General features: G+C 36.2%; 1 protein-coding gene across 1 annotated transcript; it reads right to left on the reverse strand.

Annotated features, from left to right (window-relative positions):
* Positions 1-413: 413 nt before the first annotated feature.
* On the reverse strand, positions 414-19819 carry LOC130966622 (mediator of RNA polymerase II transcription subunit 13). The gene is made up of 22 exons (XM_057891443.1): positions 19564-19819; positions 18995-19068; positions 18735-18874; positions 18477-18563; positions 18267-18354; positions 18112-18192; positions 17765-17842; positions 17597-17673; positions 16951-17029; positions 16515-16847; positions 15850-15909; positions 15271-15514; positions 9945-10205; positions 8109-9482; positions 6861-7104; positions 6640-6787; positions 6448-6535; positions 5753-5831; positions 4854-5149; positions 3521-4583; positions 2412-2777; positions 414-1390 (listed from the first exon to the last, which is right to left on the reverse strand). The coding sequence occupies exons 1-22, from the start codon at positions 19585-19587 to the stop codon at positions 822-824; spliced, it is 5853 nt and encodes a 1950-aa protein (XP_057747426.1). The 5' UTR covers positions 19588-19819; the 3' UTR covers positions 414-821.
* Positions 19820-20437: the final 618 nt, after the last annotated feature.

The following is a 20437-nucleotide window of genomic DNA, read 5'->3' on the forward strand; positions in this document are numbered from 1 at the left end:
ACATTTGTTATAAGAAGGAAAAATCCATACTATAAAAAATTTAAAAATAGAAGATGCAAATAATTTGTATAGACCAAATAAAACTACCAAATAAAATGGTCACTTTGTACTTCAATATTCAAATTTTTTGTATTACAAATTAATTTACACAACATTTTTAAAATTTAATTTTAGTTTACATATATTTAATTTAATTTTATAAAACATAGTCATTTTTAATATTTAATATATACTATCATTAATTTATCGTTCACGCATTGGGCGGGTCTCATTCTAGTTAAGATAAAAACGCATTAGAAACGATACTAAAGAACCTAAATTCGACCCGCTGAGAAAATCCAGGGATATTTCGAAGAACTTAAATTACAGGCAAGCGACGTTAAAACGGAGAAATAGAAGATGGCTTCGTCACATAGTTAGCCCAAAAATTAATCAACCAGGAAATCAAAATTAACCATGAAACCGTCGTCGCTACATTATTGTCTAACCAAAAATAAAATAAAATAGTTACAAAAGGTAATCTAATTCCAGCAACCCTACACTCGAGGAGAGAACTATGACTATGCTACAATCAACAGCTTCTATGAATCAAGCTAATCTTATCTGGGTTAAAAAAGCTCATGTACATTCTGAACAATCTTCACTCTCACCTAAATTTGCTAAATCTATTTCTTCCTTGAAATTTGAAAACATTAGCAGGCTTTACACAGCTTTACATAAAATCACAGTGAATATATTATGATACAGTCTACTCACCCAGCTTGGCGCTCTTTCTTCTCAAACCAGTGAGACAAGGGGTTCTTTTGATATATAACCTGTAGTTAGGATTTCTCTGATTGTTTAGATAGCTCTTTATCAGCAAAGTGTAGAAGTCTTCTTAATCTTAGAACCATGTCACAGTGGAATGGAAGTGCCGTTCGTCGTTCCAAGTATGTGGGGCTCACAGTCATCCACGACAAGGCATGAAGCTCGGCTGCAAGAGACTCCAAAACCAAGTGGGTCTCAATTTCGAAATCTTTTGCTTCCCAACTTGGAATCCTGCCACCTTGCTTGTTAATTCCTCGGAGAATCTTCTCTTGGGGAATATTAGTACCTCCATAGTAATCAATGAGGCTCACTGAAAGTACTGAAGGCCACTCTTCTTTCAGGTTGCTTCTATAGTCCTTCCTCATGGAAGGTACTGCTTTTGAAACGACAAACCCGGTGGAGAGTGGAAGAGCAGATCCTTTGCTGTGAAGCAGATGAGCTAATGGTGGAGATTCTGCAGTGAGACACGTGGGTAGTTGAAGAGTTGTCGGAGGGAGGAACCGCATACTGGGAGAAGGAATCAGAATGTACGCAGAAGATGCTGAGCCAAGAGACTTCACTGGCGTGAAACCTTCTATATAACCTAAAATAAACATCACACACAACTTTTAGTTGAGCCACACAAAAAAAAAAAGAAGAAAAAGGAGGCAAATCTTATTGCATATTGCCACCTTAGGTCTGTTTGGTTTACATTTTCACTTTCTGTTTTTTGTTCAGTATTTATTTTCAGGATTTTATGGCAAAAAATTAAAAAACAGAAGCAATAAAATTCTGTTTCCTGTTTTCACTTTTTTTTCTAGAGGACCTTAGGGTAATTGAGTGAATGAGCTGTTCCAGCTCACTATCCACATGGCGTAGTTGGTTAGGCTATTGGATAACTTGGATTTCGTTATGAGCAGAAGTTATGTAGTGACTCGACCCATGCAGCTCACTCACTCAATTACTAACTATACTAAGATGAAATTTGCTTAAAAATAAAAAATAAACAACATAAATATGAATCAGAACCAAAAAATTTGAAATTCGGGACCCAGTTTGATTTCCTTGGTAACAGCTCAGTCCCTTCTGCTATTAAGGCACATCTATAACAATATTGAGGAAGCCTAAGCTAAGAATAATGAAGTTCATCATTATAATAATCACCATCAGTATAATGCAATTATATAACCCAGTCTTTAAAGGATGGTGGATTTCAGAGTCTGGGTGCAACTATTGGAAAATAGTCATTGATATAAATTAGGTCAAAGGTATCAGTTTCTTGGCTACAAGCCATCGGATTTTTCAAGCAAATGGTACCAAGCATTAAATAAAGTCTTGTTGGTTTTTGCGACAAAAACTGCATACAGAAATGGCAAAAACTGCAGATTGCCACAAAATTTTTGCCTTTTTTCTACTACCAAACCCAACAAGCCTAATAAAAAATAATTGGTCTAGGGCTCCAGACACCCCCAACAATCACCAAAGATGCTAAACAAGTTGTTCCATAAGAAAACAGATCTTGGGCAATGCAAAACAGACCTGGATTAGACTCTGAATTTGCCCCTCATAATTTAGTGAAACGAGAAAATACAGAAACGAAAGCTACAGTAGTAAAGATAACTAACCAGGAGATGAATCAGCAGGGAGAACAAGTTGTAATGTATGGTCCATAGAAACAGATACAAAACTGATGCTCTGTGCCCAATGAAGCAAACCCCTAGAATTGTCAACCATATGTCCAGCCATAAGCTGCTTTCTTGCTGCAGGTTGCCCTAAACTGCCTTTCATAAAACCAGTGGGTTTGGCATGAGGGCTATACAAAGGGCTAGGTGAGGATGGAAGAGCTCTTTCTGGGATCATACTCATCTCTGGTTGTTGCAAAGAAGAACCATTACTAGTTGCAGACAACCCATCAGACATAGATTTCCGCAGTTGCATGGGCCATTTCTTCATCTCAGATCCACCAACTGAATAAATCGCTTTCTGCCACTCTGGAAAAATAACAAAATAACAATGCATAAATAAAGCTAGTCATATGAAAGTGAACAACTCCAATCAGCAATATTTAGCATCAATTGACCACTCTATCTCATATAGTCTCATATAGTTAGAATTATGACTACAATTTTCAATTTATAATTGTATGCAAACGTATGCTTGCTGTTGGATGTAAAATCATTCATGTTTCTATACCAACAGCTTAACCATTTAGGAGAGAAGATATATGACAGCATATGTCCAAATGGTTCATAATTTATTAAATGTTGCCCCAATCTCCTTAATAAATTTTGAAATCTAAGAAAATAAAGAGGTGGATGGTCCTATGCATTGTTCACATTTCAAGCCCAATGGCTTCTTGCGTGAGGGTGTTGATATAAAATCACTCACATTCCACTACCTGACAGCTTAAACCTCCTGATGTGGTTCATAATATTAACAACACATGCTTGTCACATATAGCCACAAATTATGGTAAAAAAATTTATTCATAGCAAGACCTATGGCCTGTCAATTCCCCAATAACCAATTATAAAGTAATATTAAAGAATACAAAATGCTAGGCTGTTCCTTGTGTCCATTTAGAAAACACACAAGCTAATTTTAGAAGTCAAGTACATCCGTGTATCTTTATAATTCCTTCAAGAAACCTTGTACTCTTTTGACATTGGCTCATAAGGCCTAAAATCTATATATGCACTACCAAAAATGGCAGACGAAGAGATAAGAATCTTACCTAGGTACTCAAGCTCAAAGAAACCTCCAATGCGAGCTATGACAAAATCTCGAGGCTTTGCAAGGCCAGTATCACAAGATTGAAGTATCAGACAACCTTGCTGAAGAACTTGAACAAACAGGCACTGCAAACCTTTGGTGTCTTGCCTACCACTAATCCCACCGAAGGGGAAAATGTTGCTGTCAAGCAATTCTCCCCTTGAATCTGTCCATATGCATACAAGCCAACGCCAGTCTTCTGTCCATCCATAGCAACAATGTAGGCTAGGAAGGGTCTTTTGATCAGATCCAGATCCATCAATGCTTGAAGCAGAATCTGCACTTCCTGTAGTATTTTGCATATAATTGCCACTACCATCATCTGCCATTGTTTTTGAAGAATCTGAATTGGGGCTACCAACAGCAGAAACACCATGTTCCACAGAACCTGGTTCTGCAAGAATAAAAAGGGGTTCAAACATATAACGAGTCTCATCTTGAAGAAAATGGTCTACAGATCTACTTGGGTCACAGCTCAACCCCCCAGTCCTAGTTGGTTGCCAAGAATTATCCCATGTACCAGTCCTCAAGCTAGCATCAATGTCACCCTCTCTTGGGATAGAATGTCCTGTCATTCGAGGACCAACACAGTCTTTCCACATGCCAGAGATAGGAGAAGGCATTTGAGTTAAGACAGAGTGAGATCTACTCGAAAATGCTGATTGAGAAAAATCACTAGAAACTCCCCTTGAAATTCGACGAGCCTTGCTGTATACAGTAAAAGCGGTCTCTTTCAAAATGACAAGCTCACTAACTGATGGACTTGTGACTCTGAAGATAGCATCAACTGTAACTATCTGTAAGACCAATTTGGGAATACTAAATCCAGAAAGCACAAGAATGTTAGAAGCCGAAGTTTCATCAACAGTTGCCGAGACATTTAATGCCTTCGAAACTTGACTATGCAACAATGATCTTCTCTCTCTGTCTGATTGTTGGATAACTGAACCGATGGCAACAGAAGATTCAATTACAGTTTGCAAGACTGCAGAAGGATCAGGAAAAGGGCACACCACATAGATTACCTAAATATAACACAAATAAAAATAGATGAGATTAAATACATCTAGAGACATAGAAATATCTACTGAGAGGCAGAATGGAGAAAAAATATACTATGAGAAAGTTATTTTCTTATATGAATCGTATAATGGTATCAGTAACTTAAACAATACAACCAATCAACAATTTGGCAATTAAAACCTTGCCAAAAAGTTTGATGTTTGATATACTTAGCGCCAAGGGACTTATAATAACCATTGAATCTACATAATCAAGCCAAACTAGCCACTCACCATACATGAACTGTTACTTCCTTCACTGGGGTTTGAGGAGAAGCAAGAACCAAGTTTCAAAGCTCTAAGTGCCTTTGAAAGAGATTTGAGATAGCTTGTCAGGTCCCAACCATTAGATAAAGATAAAAAGTAATCACTTATTGAACCAACAAGAGATGCATTGCTGCTCTCAATCTTCATAGATTGGGGGCAATCTAGTAAAACAAAACCGCAAGATGACAACTTCCCCGACTCTATCTCCATCTGATTCCCCAAGCCTTGAGGTGAATGAGTACCTAGCTTGCATGTCTCATACACTGAAAGAGAATATAAAAAATAAGATTGATAAACAATTCAACGGTAAGAGTGAAAGGACAAAATTAGATGAAACTTAAATCAGCAATCATAGAGCATGGAAATCTTAAAGCATTCTACTAACACAGCATAGCACTACTGTTACATTCAATTAGTAAGACTCATTGATGTTCAGAAACATAGACTTCTCTAAGTACCTCACGTACCACTTGCTATTTCCATTCAAGAAAGATAATTCTATCCCAAGACACAGTATGGGAAGCCCAAAGTCCCTTATTGTGTAGTATCGTACGCTTGGTGTTCTATTTTGTCCCTATTAAGGGTACGGTTACCCGATTTCCTCGGTTCTTATAAGCTAGCTATTAACATAGGAGAAGCACTTCCTTTCATACAACACCAAGCATCCCAAACTACTTGACGTGGGACTTTAAGTATCGCATACAAACCAATGTCTTTATCATAATCCTAGTAGCCTCTTGCATATTTCGAAATATGTAATAGGCCATAAATACAAATGCAATTGCTAGACCATAAAGAATTATTTGTTTCAAGCATGTGCTCAGTAGTGATTATCAAACAGTCTCAACTTGAAGCATATTGCTCACCTGTTCCTAGTTGTTGGAAAAAATCAGCAGCAGCAGAGGTAAGTGGATCAATGTCAGGACATACAACATGATAGGTAAGCTGCAACCAACAATCAATTTAATGATAATATGGGATTAATGGGATTAACAGATATTTTTTATATATAAATATTAATCAACCTTCGTTTAACAGTGTAAGGATTTTGGACAGAATAGATGTCTAATAACACATCTGACCCTCTATAATAAAGTGGCCGAGAGTTCAATGCATGGTGTCCCAATGCTTCTAATTAAGAAAATATAATGATCAAGTTCATGCGAGCCTCAAGCTAAAAGTCTTCCATAATGGGTTTGATAGATATAAAACATTTATTAGATGGTTAGATGTAGGACCATGAATAGCTTTTATTATAACTCTAACATGCCCCCTCAAAGAAGCATGGATATTTCACAAGCATGCCTACCTAATATGAAGTTTCAATTAGAATAATGAGTAACAAGGATCAAAATATATACCACTTGAACACAAGTTCTAATAACACACATGAACCATATCTCATGAAAGAATAAGCTCGTAGATAAACTTCTGGGAGGGAGAGATTGTTAATGACAGAAAAGCATGGTTTTTCAACTCTTTACCTTCAAGATAAATGAGGATATATGAAACTCAGCAAGGTTGCACTCATTACAGTAGCAATCGGATATTATAAACTTACAGGTTTTGGAAGACCATAGGGTTCGAGAGGAGCCTTTTCCCAGTGCTGCAGGCAGTTTGCTGACGTCTTCAGCCAATCGTCTTGATACCTATTGGACAAATTTGCATGAGTGGTTAACTACATTCCAAACTTCCGAGTTCTACATGCCAAACATTGTTTTCTTCAAACATAAATGATAAACTATGCACATACCCTACAAGTAATGAAGGAAATGGAAGAGCAATGATGGTAGGCTTTAGCCGTGGACAAGGCTGCTGCTCTGACTCTGAACTGCACATATCTTGGCCAGATCTCCTTTGAGAATTCTCCTCCACCTTAGCACCATCAATCATGTTGGAAACTGCACATACAATCAAACTCTATCAGCATGATGAAAGAAAAAACTTCCAGCACTCGTAAAAGAAAACTCTTACCCTTAATACTGGATGATCCACCAATAGATGACTGGGATGGACTCATTGGTTCTGAGGAATCCCTACATTCACTAATGCCAGACTCAGCAGAAACCCCATCAAGTATACTTCCAGTGTCAACTGATTGATTGCGTCCTTTGCACCAATCAGTCACAGAAAGTGGCCCTTCCAAATGCGGAAATACAGATTTCAAAGCTGTTTTTATGTCAGACTGCAGTAAACTGATCACAGTAGATGCATGAACCTGGAAGTTCATAAACATTGACAACATAAGTATATAAACCAAAATAGAAACCATCTACAGCATCATTCGGTGCAAGATACTCATTAACCAAACTTAAGTATCCCCAAAAGACTACCAAAAAGGAATTTGTATCTTATCAAAAATAAAGTCCTCACATCAAAGACAGAGTGCTTGTTTGGTAAACAAGAACAAAGTGGGGAAAGGCTTTTGTTTTTTCTCAGCCAAACTTTAAATTGCCCCTCAGCATAGATAATAAGGCATTTGGAGCTGCAAAACAAAATTTCAAAACATATCCATGACATGGACGTTGCTTATTTGCTAAACAAGTTGGAGAAACCATAATATTGAAAAGACAGCATGAAAGTGTGATGTACAGGGAAAAAAAAACTAGGCTGGGTGGTATCCAAGATTAGATAGGAAAGCAGGTCACAGTTATGTGCAAAGCACAAGCACATAAGGAAAACGGGGAACCACACCTTCGAAAGATAACTGATAAGGGGGAGAACAACTCTATTTAACCACAACCAACACCCCATACTACTTGACATAGGACTCTGGGCAATAGGAATCCTATATTACCAAAGTCCCTAACACATTTTAACATGAAACACATGCTACATGTGCTCTGAATTATGTGCCTAAAAGAATCACAATTTACAAGAAAAATCCATGTAAAGTTTCTACCAAAACACATTATTCAATGTATCTAGTTAGTTTCTAATCCATAACTACCAAGTGGCATGCCCTTGTCAAAGTGACAGTTATAGATAACAATTATCCACATTTTCCACACCAAATCAAGGATTTCAAATCAATTTGATTTTGCATCTGAACAAGGATAACTTTAACAAGCTAGCTTATTTCAGCATTAGCACTACATATAAGTACCAAAACAAAAACCCAACCTCTTTTCCTAGCAAGAGAGGCATGCATGGTTCAACTCTTTACAAATTGATACGAAACAAAAGGTGCAATTTTGAGTCATATATACAGTAAAAGCTTACATCAGCAGAAAGTGGATCCACTAACTCCACACCAGCAATGTCAAGAGAATGGGAAGAAGCAAGTGTTCCCCCACAGCCAGCATGGATCATTGAAGGACCACAACAAAATCCACGCCTCCACTGTTCTTGCAGTGCGAGCAAACCATAAGGACCATCACCACAATCCACATCCAAGGCCAAATCAACAAAGGAAATAGCTTGTTGGACAAGCAATGCAATCCCATCAAGAAGTTCCTGAAGTGGTTTCCGTTGACTGTAAGAAAGGAGACCTTCATCACTGAATGAATTATGAGAATAAGAAGGACCAACTTCCATGTTTGGTGAACTTGAAGGTTTCATGGGTTTCGAAACTCCTACAGTGCGCCAGACACCAACAGGTGCATTGAGGTGCCCATCAAGCATTCCTCCTTCAATATCACCTGCAATTCTAACAGGTATGTTTTCTTTCTTCTTCACCTCATACTTGCCCGATATGTTTTCTGTGGTGGTACTCGGGTCACCAGGAAGCTGATTAAAAAATGCAACCCCAGTTGGCCTACCGAAACCAAGAGGCATAATGTTGCTGGAAGATAAGAGCGTGTGTCGTAGCCTGCACATCGAAGCTTGAAACATAACACACATAACATCAGTTGCCAACAGAGTTTTGGCGGATAGAAGCAAATGTTCTGATTCAAGTGTTCCTTCATTCATCTTCAAGCCAGACTTGGCTACAGCATTAGGACCTATGTTTGAGAATGGAGGTGATACCATGCCGTCAGATTTAACAATGCTGTCATTCTTACATGTAACTGTTTTTTTATCATTGATGTCTTTCCTGGACTCTATATAAGTATAGTAATTCTTTGAGTGGAGATTCATAGTTGCATCATGTGTTCCAGAACATGTTTTGCTATTGATAACCATTCCATTCTTCCCTTCTGATCCTTCAATGCAGGGAGAAGAGGGCGGGGCTGCACCATATAAGTAACTGTTTGTACTAGAATTTGAACTATCTGCTTTTCGTGATTTTGGAAAATATGGGCTTTTGAATAATGTTGTGGACAACTCACTCGAAGGAGTCTCAACAGCTCCAAATTCAGGAGCAAATGTCATCATCGCTTCAGTTTTCATTATATGATCAAACTCCCTTGTATACGACAATTGTGTTTGATTGACTGGACCCGATAACATGGAATTGTTCAAATTATCTTGACTTTTGCTGAGGCATTCCTCCATGGCTGCTGGAGGAGGTGGGTCAAAACTCTCAAAGGAAGGAAATCCAACAGGCAAAAGCATTTGATCTGAAACATCCATGACTCCAACAGGACTGCTGTTGACATCTCCACAATCCGGGGCAGAAAACATAAGTGCCTGAGATTCTGCAGTTCCTGGGGGCTTTTGCCATAAAATTGAACACAATAAGAGACCAAGAAGCAAGAGAAAACAATGCTAGAATGTAAAATGAAGCTTCTGAATTTGCAGTCTCCATGTGCTAGTGTTAACAAATAAGATTCTCAGTAATTATTGGAAATTTTAGAAGTTAGGCAATTAACCAAAGGACAATGTCATACTCGCACCTTGACTTGAAAAATACAAAAATAGATAAAAGTAGGAAGGTTCAGGTTTTGTACAATAATGACGAGAGAAAAAAATATAACTATTTGAACAAGTAGATGGCAATAGATAATGATAGGTCAAGTGTATACAATGTAATGATTTGAATAAAAAATTTACTATTTAAAAGAGCTTGAGCGTGTTGCAGAATGTCTAAACATTGAAGTCACAATTAACAGCTCTTACAACTCAGACTTTTAAAAAGAAAAATTTGTGCATCAAATGAAGGAATTCTCACTATACCTCTCCAAAAGGCAAAACATCATTTTCAAAGAAGTCACCAAAATCACCAAACTCAGAAAGAAGGGCTTGAATATCCATTTCCACTCCTCTATCATCATCACCCCAGTCCCAATAAGACCCAATTGGCTCATTTCCTACTCCTGTGATGGCTGAATTGTTAACTTCCATGGAACCAAAATCTGACATGTAAGCATCTTGCATAGGGACATTTGTAGCTGTACTTAATGATTCTGTCACCCCCGCTCGAGATCGCTTAGAACCCTGCATAGAAATTAGAGCCATCATAACACCACACATTTCATGAAGTAAGGATCAGCAAAGAGGAAAATTGAAAATACTACTTCCTCAAGAAGCCTATAATAATACACAGAATATTGAATAATGTCAAACAGTGTTTCATAACTCCTTTATGGCATCCCTTTGGCATTTTGCTTATGCTTTCTTACATGAATTATCCACTAAAGACTTGGTTGTTAACTTTTTGCTTTCTTTGTGAGGACACAATCATTCTTCTCAACAAATAATATAATTTAAATTCAATACGTATAATAAGCAGTTCTATCAATTCATATTAAAACAATAATTAAGCCACCTTGATATCGATATCATCAAACAAGTGGCCAACTTATGATGTTCTAAGCATCACTGCGTTACTATTTTGCAGAGAAAATGCTTAACTGGCCCACCGACTGTATGAAAAATGCATCGCCGTAGTATTTATACTGGAATTTATTTATAATTTATCCCATACTCATAACAGGCACCAAAGGATACTGTTGACTAGATCAAATCAAAATCAGATTCCTAATTTATTTCATGAATCTTTTCTGTAAATAGAATTAATTATAATATCCTTTCCAGTTTTAGTTTAGCTTATTTTTAGGGATTTTATGATTAGAAATCTTTCCTTATTTTAGGCTAGTATTTTTCCTATTTTTAAGTTATTTCTATTTCTGTAATTCCTCTATAAAGAGATGATTTCCTGTACATTTGAATATACATAATATTCAGACACTTCAAGTTGGTATCAGAGCAGAATCTCTGCACTGTGCCTCTGATTTATAGATATGGCTGACAGTTCCTCAGTCATTAATCATGAGGCTGAACAGGTTGAGCAGCTCATAAGGCTGTTAAATTCCAGTTCTTTATCTAGTACTCCTAGTGGTTCTTTGGCTCAAACAGGTAATTTTAGTATTCCTATGTCCCTTAACTGCACCTCAAACTTGAATGCACCATGGATTGTCGATTCAGGTGCATCTGACCATATGACCAGCCTCTCTCCTTTATTTAAAACTTATTCTCCTTCTTTTGAAAATGAGAAAATTAGAGTTGCTGATGGTAGTTTTTCATCCATTGCTGGAAAAGGTACCATTAAATTGTCCAAAAACATTGACCTAAAAAATGTCCTACATGTACCAAAGCTGTCTTGTAATCTCCTCTCTATTAGTAAAATCTGCAAGGATTCCAATTGTGCTGTGACATTCTTTGATACTCATGGTATTTTTCAGGACCGAACTTCGGGGAAGATGATTGGCAGTGCTAAGATGATGGACGGGCTCTATCATTTTGAGGATATTTCGGAAGATAAAGTAGCTCAAGGATTTAGTGGTAATAGTTCTATGTCTATAAAGGACCAAATAATGCTCTGGCACAATAGACTAGGACACCCTAATTTTCCATATCTCAAACATTTGTTTCCAAGTTTGTTTAAGAATATTGATTCTTCCTTACTTAAATGTGAAAGTTGTATTCGTGCAAAGAGTCATAGAGTTCCTTATTACTCTCAACCTTATCATGCATCTAAACCTTTCCAGTTGATTCATAGTGATGTATGGGGTCCATCGAAAATAACAACCCAATTTGGAAAGAAATGGTTTGTGACTTTTATCGATGACCACACACGACTATGTTGGATCTATCTCATGCATGAAAAATCTGAGGTTTCTAAAATTTTTCAATATTTTTCAAAAATGGTAGAAACTCAATTTGACACAAAAATTTCAATCTTAAGAAGTGATAATGGTACTGAATTCTTTAACAAAAATCTTGGTGAATTTCTTCAAAAAAAAGGTATTCAACATCAATCTACATGCCCCAATACACCTCAACAAAATGGCATTGCTGAAAGGAAGAATAAACATCTTCTTGAAGTAGCACGTGCCATTATGTTTGAGGGTAATGTTCCAAAGTATTTATGGGGGGATGCTGTCCTAACAGCAGCCTATCTCATAAATCGAATGCCTACGCGTGTGTTAAATTACTGCACACAGTTGGATACTTTCAAAAAGAATTTTCCAACATGTAGATTGTATTCTGATTTACCTTTAAAAGTATTTGGTTGTACTGTATTTTTGCATACACCTTCACCCCGAAGTAAACTTGATCCAAGGGCAGAAAAATGCATTTTTATTGGCTATTCCCCAAGTCAAAAGGGTTATAAATGTTTCAATCCACACACAAAAAAATGTCATGTAAGCATGGATGTTACTTTTTTGGAACATGAAACACTTTTTCAGAAAAAATTTCTTCAGGGGGAGAGTTCAAGGGGAGAAAATTTTTTGCATGAACCTTTACCCACTCCTATCTTACATATTGAGGATACAACTTTCACTGATCAAACAAATTCTGAAATAATTGCAAAGAAAAATGTGGAAATCAATTCTGAAATTGTGCCAGAACTAGTTGGAATACAAATAGAAAAAGAAATACCACAATCAGAAAAGGAGCTTCGATGTTATGTTCGGAAATATCCCAAGAAGAATAGAGACCAGCCCATCATCTCTGTACCAACCCAATCTGAAAACCCGGAAGACGGCCCAACTGTAGTACCTGAAGATCTTCCAGGTAAATCTGAAATTGTCACTTCTAATAATAATTTGCCAATAGCCCTTAGGAAAGAAACCAGAACCTGCACCAAAAAGGTACTTAAAACCAGCACCAACCATCCTATTTCCAATTATGTCTCTTACCAAAATCTCTCTCAAAAATATCGAGCTTTTACTTCTAAAATTACAAATCTGTTTGAGCCTAGGAATATAGAGGAAGCACTAGATGATCCCAATTGGAAATTAGCAGTGATGGAAGAGTGGCATGCACTCAAGAAGAATGAAACTTGGGAGATTGTAGATCTGCCACAGAATGCAAAATTGGTTGGCTGCAGCTGGGTTTTCAACATCAAGTGCAATGCTGATGGAAGCATAGAGAGGTATAAGGCTAGGTTAGTAGCTAGGGGATTTACACAAACCTATGGAGTAGATTATCGAGAGACCTTTGCTCCAGTTGCTAAACTCAACTCTGTGCGGATTCTCTTATCTCTTGCTGCGAATTACAATTGGCCTTTACATCAATTGGATGTAAAGAATGCTTTCTTGAATGGGGAGCTAGAGGAAGAGGTGTTCATGAAACTTCCACCTGGATTTGAGGCTGAATTAGGGAGGAATAAAGTGTGCAAACTAAAGAAATCTCTCTATGGATTGAAACAATCCCCAAGAGCTTGGTTTGAACGACTTGGAACGGTGGTGAAGGGACTTGGTTATACTCAAAGCCAAGCTGACCATACACTTTTCTATAAACACTCAGCAGTTAATAAAACTGCCATCTTAATTGTATATGTGGATGACATTATTCTGACAGGTGATGATAGCTTGGAGCTAAAAGACTTGAAAGAAAAGCTTGCCAAAGCTTTTGAAATCAAAGAGCTTGGCTCATTAAAATACTTCCTTGGAATTGAATTTGCAAGGTCTAAGAAAGGCATTTTTATGAACCAACGAAAGTACATCCTAGATCTTTTAAAAGAGACGGGATTACTTGGTTGTAAAGCTGCTGAAACACCTATAGAGCCTAACTTAAAATTGAAGCCAGCTGAACCAGAAAATGTAATGGACAAAGGGAGATATCAGCGCTTAGTGGGGAGGCTAATCTATTTATCCCATACACGCCCGGATATAGCCTTTGCTGTGAGCATGGTAAGCCAGTTTATGCATTCACCTGGCCGAGAACACATGGATGCTGTCTTTAGAATCCTAAGGTACTTGAAGGGGTCGCCTGGGAAAGGGTTACTCTACAAAAACTATGGACATCTTCAAGTAGAAATCTATACGGATGCAGATTGGGCTGGGAATGTCATGGATAGAAGGTCAACATCTGGGTATTGCACCTTTGTTGGAGGAAACCTGGTTAGTTGGAGGAGTAAAAAGCAGAGTGTTGTGGCACGAAGTAGTGCAGAAGCTGAGTTTAGAGCAGTGGCTCATGGAATATGTGAAGCACTATGGGTAGAGAAAATCCTACAAGAACTAAAGGTTCCCATTTCTCCACCAATAAAGTTGTATTGTGACAACAAATCTGCAATTTCTATTGCCCATAATCCAGTTCTGCATGATAGAACTAAACATGTTGAAGTTGACAAGCATTTTATAAAGGAAAAGATTGAGAGAGGACAGATTTGTATCCCATATGTTCCGACCACGGAACAATTGGCAGATGTTCTAACTAAAGGATTACCCAAGAAGACCTTTGATAGCATAATAAGCAAGCTGTCAATGAAGGATATCTTCAAGCCAGCTTGAGGGGGAGTGTTGACTAGATCAAATCAAAATCAGATTCCTAATTTATTTCATGAATCTTTTCTGTAAATAGAATTAATTATAATATCCTTTCCAGTTTTAGTTTAGCTTATTTTTAGGGATTTTATGATTAGAAATCTTTCCTTATTTTAGGCTAGTATTTTTCCTATTTTTTAGTTATTTCTATTTCTGTAATTCCTCTATAAAGAGATGATTTCCTGTACATTTGAATATACATAATATTCAGACACTTCAAGTGATACATTTTTCTTTCTTTTAATCTGTGACAAGATAGCAGCATGACAGCCCACACTAAGAGATTCATGCATAAAATGGAGAAAAACGGTGACTACGTTTTGTGGTTTTGATTTTTTAAAAAAAAAAGCAGGCTAAGTTTTCATCACAATGTGCAAACCTGTTAATATTTGGAGCACTTTGCTAAAGGGTAAGATTAAACATTTTCATTTAAAAGGTTTCATTAATCCAACAGCAGAATTTGGATAAGATTACCAAATTAGCTTCTATTTGGTGTGAAAAACACAGTCCATTCCAGGAGTCCATAGCAGACACGTAGAGGAATTGGCGCAACTTTCTCTCATTTGAGTCAATGATGCTGCCATTTTTGCTTTGTTGCTTTATTTTCATTTTCATTTTTATCATTATCCTTCAAACTACAATTACTTATCTTTCACTGTGATCATAAATCTTATGTCAAAAATATCAAAATCAAAGATAACTTTCAAAAAGGGCAAATAAGAACATACCAACTTAGGGCCATCACTTTCCAACTGATCGCCAAAAGATACCACAGACTGTCTACATGTTAAAGAATCAGCATCCGCCTCCAGTTCATTTGGTCCTGTAGTTTTGTAATCACTATCGCTAGAGCTGGCACTTATGCTACTAATACTGCTACTATTGCTATTGCTACTACTGTCATAACTATTTTGCATGCGGGATCCATTGATTTCAGCCCAAGGATCTTCTACAGAATCCACATTAGCAGCACTGCAGAAGACAAATGAAAATTTAAGAGTTTGAAGAGCTTGAGAAACGAGAAAAATTTATCCAACTCTTTTTGTTTTTAAGGAAAAATCAGCCCCTGCAACATCATGATATGCATTGTAACAGAAAACTCAAGACCCAAAAAAAAACTCAAAAATAGCAATATAACTTTCTATTCCAGCCTATCCTCATTCCAGAGACATACAGCATTCAGCAGAAAACAAAAAAGAAGCCATAACATGGTATAGAGCTCAGAATTGACCTAATTAATCAAAGAAAACAGGAAAAACGCAAGAAGCATCTGCAGATAGAGAGAGAGAGAGAGTTAGAGAGCAAACCAGTGAATAAAGGACGAGGAACCAGGTAGGGATGGTCCCATCCAATTCTGCAGCCAAAATCTGAAAGAATCACACAGCTCTTTTAGACAAGTCATACAACAGGCCAAGCATAATGACAATATATATTACAAATTGTAAACAAGAAATAACTCAAAAACAGTATCTCCATTCAAAGGAGATGGAGTACGGAAGCTGTGCTCTAACACACACTGTCCACCTTTCTAATCCTATGCAATCTACACTGCTATTTGGTAGCATGATTGGAGCATAATGCTTAAGTTTCTATCTGTCTGAGTTTCTAAGAAGCTAAATTTGAAACAAGGTTAGACAATTAGCTTCTTTATGAGGTTAAGCACTTCTCAAAGAGATTTGCCTAATAGATATCCAGAGGGAATAGCAACTTTGCTCCAGTAATGTTTTATCTGTTTCTTTTGTTGTTTAAAATTTTTCCCCGGACCCTCCGTTAATGCAGGATGCTTGTGCACCGGACTGCCCCTTAAATTTGTGGAGTATCTTTTATTGCCCTATTTCCTCTCAATTTTTATTCAATCTAAATGAATTTTTGTTGAAAGACAAAAAAGGACAATCACATTTCCTCCAAATCAAGTAAAGGTAGAAAATAAAATAAGAAATACACAAGCATATACACATAGAAATAACAATACCTTCTCAAAGATGACCTTGCTAAGGACGTTTGTAAAACTGGCACAAGAACTGCCTCAGCAGGATAGAGAAATGTTTTCTCACAATCAGACAAATGATCTGGTGAACCCTTATGATCACTCCGCCCAGCAGCAGGAGATTCAGCAACATGAAGTTTGGATAAATTCCTGACACTATTCTTGTTTGACTGCAGCGCCTTGTCAGTTCCCAAGCGAGGGAACCCAAGACTTACTTCAACATAACAATTCTGGCCCCTAAGCTGGCAACCAACACCCTGGGAAACATGATTTGGAAGACCTATAATTCCACTTGATGCCCTAAACTTGGAGGAACTGCTATAAAAGAAAATTAAAAATATAAAATGGAATTCAGGTATGGATACTATCATACATAATTCACCATATATCAAATGCAAATGCATAAGGTCAGAGTAAGGACCTGAAATAACTTTGCTTGACAAGATCACTTGGAGAACTACCAACCAGGCTGCCTCTTATTCCATGAGGAGAAACGATCACTGTCACGTGATGATATAAAGATGAAATTAAACATCAGAAGCTGTATTAATCTAACCCTTTACGATATTTAAAAAAAAAAAACAAATGCATGAAAATATGGTATGACAACTGAAAACAGAACAGAATAATGTAAAAGAAATATAGACAGTGACAAATAGAGGGTGACAAAAAATTGACATAGAAAAGATAATGAATTAATTCTCTCCTTTTTATAGTAAAAGAATTTTTTTCAATAAAGTTATCCGAGTGAGTGACAGAAACCCCTTTAAATTCATTTGAGCATCCATAACAAAATCTCCAAGACAGAGTACAATAAAGCTCTTAACCTACTTCTGATACATCTCAAAAGAAACATTGGCGATAATTAGCAAAGGTAATGACATAAAATGCCATACCAAATAAAGTTTGAAAATACTACCACTGTTCTTTTCACTGGCCGAAAAAAACACAAGCATAACCAAAATATTTTAACACCGCTAATATAGCATATCAAAGAAAATGATCAGAGAATAGTAACTCTGACTACTTCAAACAAATAATAAACTTCAGAAAGAAATCATATCAACCTGGTAGTCTATATTTCGCCTCCATAGAATGCTTCAATACTTTTTCCAGATCACCAGAGGAAAGCATTCGGATATGCCTGTATGAAGGGAAAATCGGAAAACAATATTTAAATATTTGAACATAAGATTTGGTAATACTTTTGACCAACTAAATATTTAGCACCATACTTTGAGGAAACTATGACATGTACAAAGATTGCCTCCTCAGTTGCAGCAAAGACGAACTCAACTGTAGGTTGTCCTTTCCTGTATGTATCAGAAACATGCAAGCATGCATTAGCGAATTCAAATTATGAAATTGTAACTGTAGTATCTTAGACCTAATTATAGCAAAAGGTCATATCATGGGGTAACGCAATATGGTAAGTAGCTTTACAATTACAAGCCAGGTATTCTAGTCGAAGTTCTAAAGTGAGAACGAACATACAATTTCCACTTAACCTGCATAATTTATTTAGCCTATCACCTCAATTTATTATTTTATGCAACAATGAATGAATGTGGATAAAACATACCTAAATAGCTCTTCACTTTGAAAATGATGAAACTTTGAAAATACTTCTCCAAATCTCATGTAATAAAGCCCATTAAGTGCCCTACAAAATTAAATAAGATAAAATGGCAGGAACTAATCAAGAATAATTTGACTTTGAAGGGATGGGACGCAAACCTTTCTATACAATTCCTTAAAGCCTGAGAGAGAGCAGCAGCAACCTCTTCTACATCCCCAGGAGCTAACCAGAGCCCAGAAGCAACAACTTCATTGAATATTTTTTACCCAAAAAAATATAATAATTAGAAAATGTTAGGGCATATAATTACAATTCTACTACCTCTAAAGGAAAGACGTGAGCATAACAAAGTTTAGTAGCATTGATACCTCTCAATCCAGATACTGCTGACTGAGCAGTCTCAATAACTGAAGAGTGACGCCCCGGAATAAAAAGCCAAAGCTTAATCTTTTCATCTGCATGTTTGATGTAGAAGGTATCAAGGACATATTTGCATAATTAGAAAACAGGTACATAACGTACCAAAAAAAAAGAAAAAGAAAACATGTAGATAGTTGCATTCATGCCCACAAAGCAAATAACAAATAGCACATTATTACAAAAACCATTCGGTCAGCAATCTCTACCAGGATTATGCAAACCCTGAGATGGATCCCAAGGTCCAACAAAAGAATTAGTCCATGCGCTGAGAAATCCTTCCTTCTGCAATTGAAGATGCGATGAAATCACCGCTAACATTGCAGCATCCTTCTGGTCCACTTTATTGCTGTTCGAACACAAGACAGCATTAGTGATAGTAAAAAGATAAACAAACATAAAAGATTAGAAAACTTATGGGCAAATTGAAGCAAAATGAATCAAAATGGAGAAACAATGCAAATTTAACCTTTTATCAGGTAGAAAGCACGGATCAGGTTCATTAGGGAGGAACTGAAACCATGATAGTTGATGCAGACCTCCCTGCACAAATTTGCAACAGCATGAAAACTTAAATAAAGAAATATGAGCAATTATTAACAAAGCAGAAATCATTACATATATATTAGTCTATAACAAAAGCTAACTAAAATTCAAGGTTTACTCCATAACCATTCACTCTCAGTTTCTATACTGATACCGTTCTCCCACTAAAGAAACAAGTTTAAATTCTCAATTATTTCGGGCAATCCTTTTATTAAAAAGGTTGACAGGGCTAAGAACTGCATTAATGCCACTAATTGACAAGACAGAGCAAATAGATTATTTGCAGGATCCAAAAGCCACTCTTTGGTCTTGTCCACCCAATCAGGATCAAAGCACCAGATGAAGCTATTCACTCATCCAAAAACAGCAATGAAGAGAATGAAAAGCACATAGCATCATCTATGACTCTCTGTTTCGGACCATAGCAAGGAAACAGCTGTAGACAAAAAATAATTATTAAAAAAAAATCAGAGGGATTGGAAGAAAACATACGATTTTGAAGACATTGGTCCACATAACTGGAATATGAGGTTTTGGGAGGAATTGGGGAATTAGGGTTTGAGCAGCGTCTCGATCGGCAGAAAGAGGGTTTATGATTTGTTTTGTTGAAATTGACGGTTTACGTGGTTCAGCTATGCAGCTGGAGCTACTGTAGTGGTTAACTCTGCATTCCAATTTTTTTCAATTTACAAATTCCCGAATCAGATTCAGGACCCTCTTACCGCCGATCCTACTTAACTCCGGAACCACTCACATGGACGCGCCAACATAAGTATAAATAAACAAACAATTAAACACATATGCTAAGTGCATAAAAAATCAGTTACAAATAATAAATACATATTAAAATATAAAATATATAAAATAAATATACAATTATTAATTTAATTTTTTTTATGCATAATTTTATTTTTATGAACAAATAGAATTCATGTCTTATTAATTATCATTTTATTTATTAAATATATCCAATATTAATAAATATAAGACTACTTAAAATTATAATGATCTTTTTTTTATCAAAGGTAAAGAGACTCGAACCTGCAATTTCTTAAATGAATATAAAAAGACTATGTAATTTGAGTGATCGTTGGCCACCTACTTTTATGTTTGAGAAATAGAAGTAAAATTAAAAATATTTTTTTAAACATATATTTATATAAGCACTTTATATTATTAGAGTAAGAATCAAATAATATATTTAGATAAAATAAATATATAAATAAAAAATATTTTCATAATATAGTTTTTAAAAAAAGTTATAATTATTTTATTATGTATTTATTTCTTAGTATATAATAAAATAAATACATAAAATTTTAATATAAAATATTAGCTATGCTATCTTTTTAATAATATTTTAATT

The sequence above is a fragment of the Arachis stenosperma genome, chromosome 1 (assembly GCF_014773155.1).
Source record: "Arachis stenosperma cultivar V10309 chromosome 1, arast.V10309.gnm1.PFL2, whole genome shotgun sequence".
NCBI lineage: Eukaryota > Viridiplantae > Streptophyta > Magnoliopsida > Fabales > Fabaceae > Arachis > Arachis stenosperma.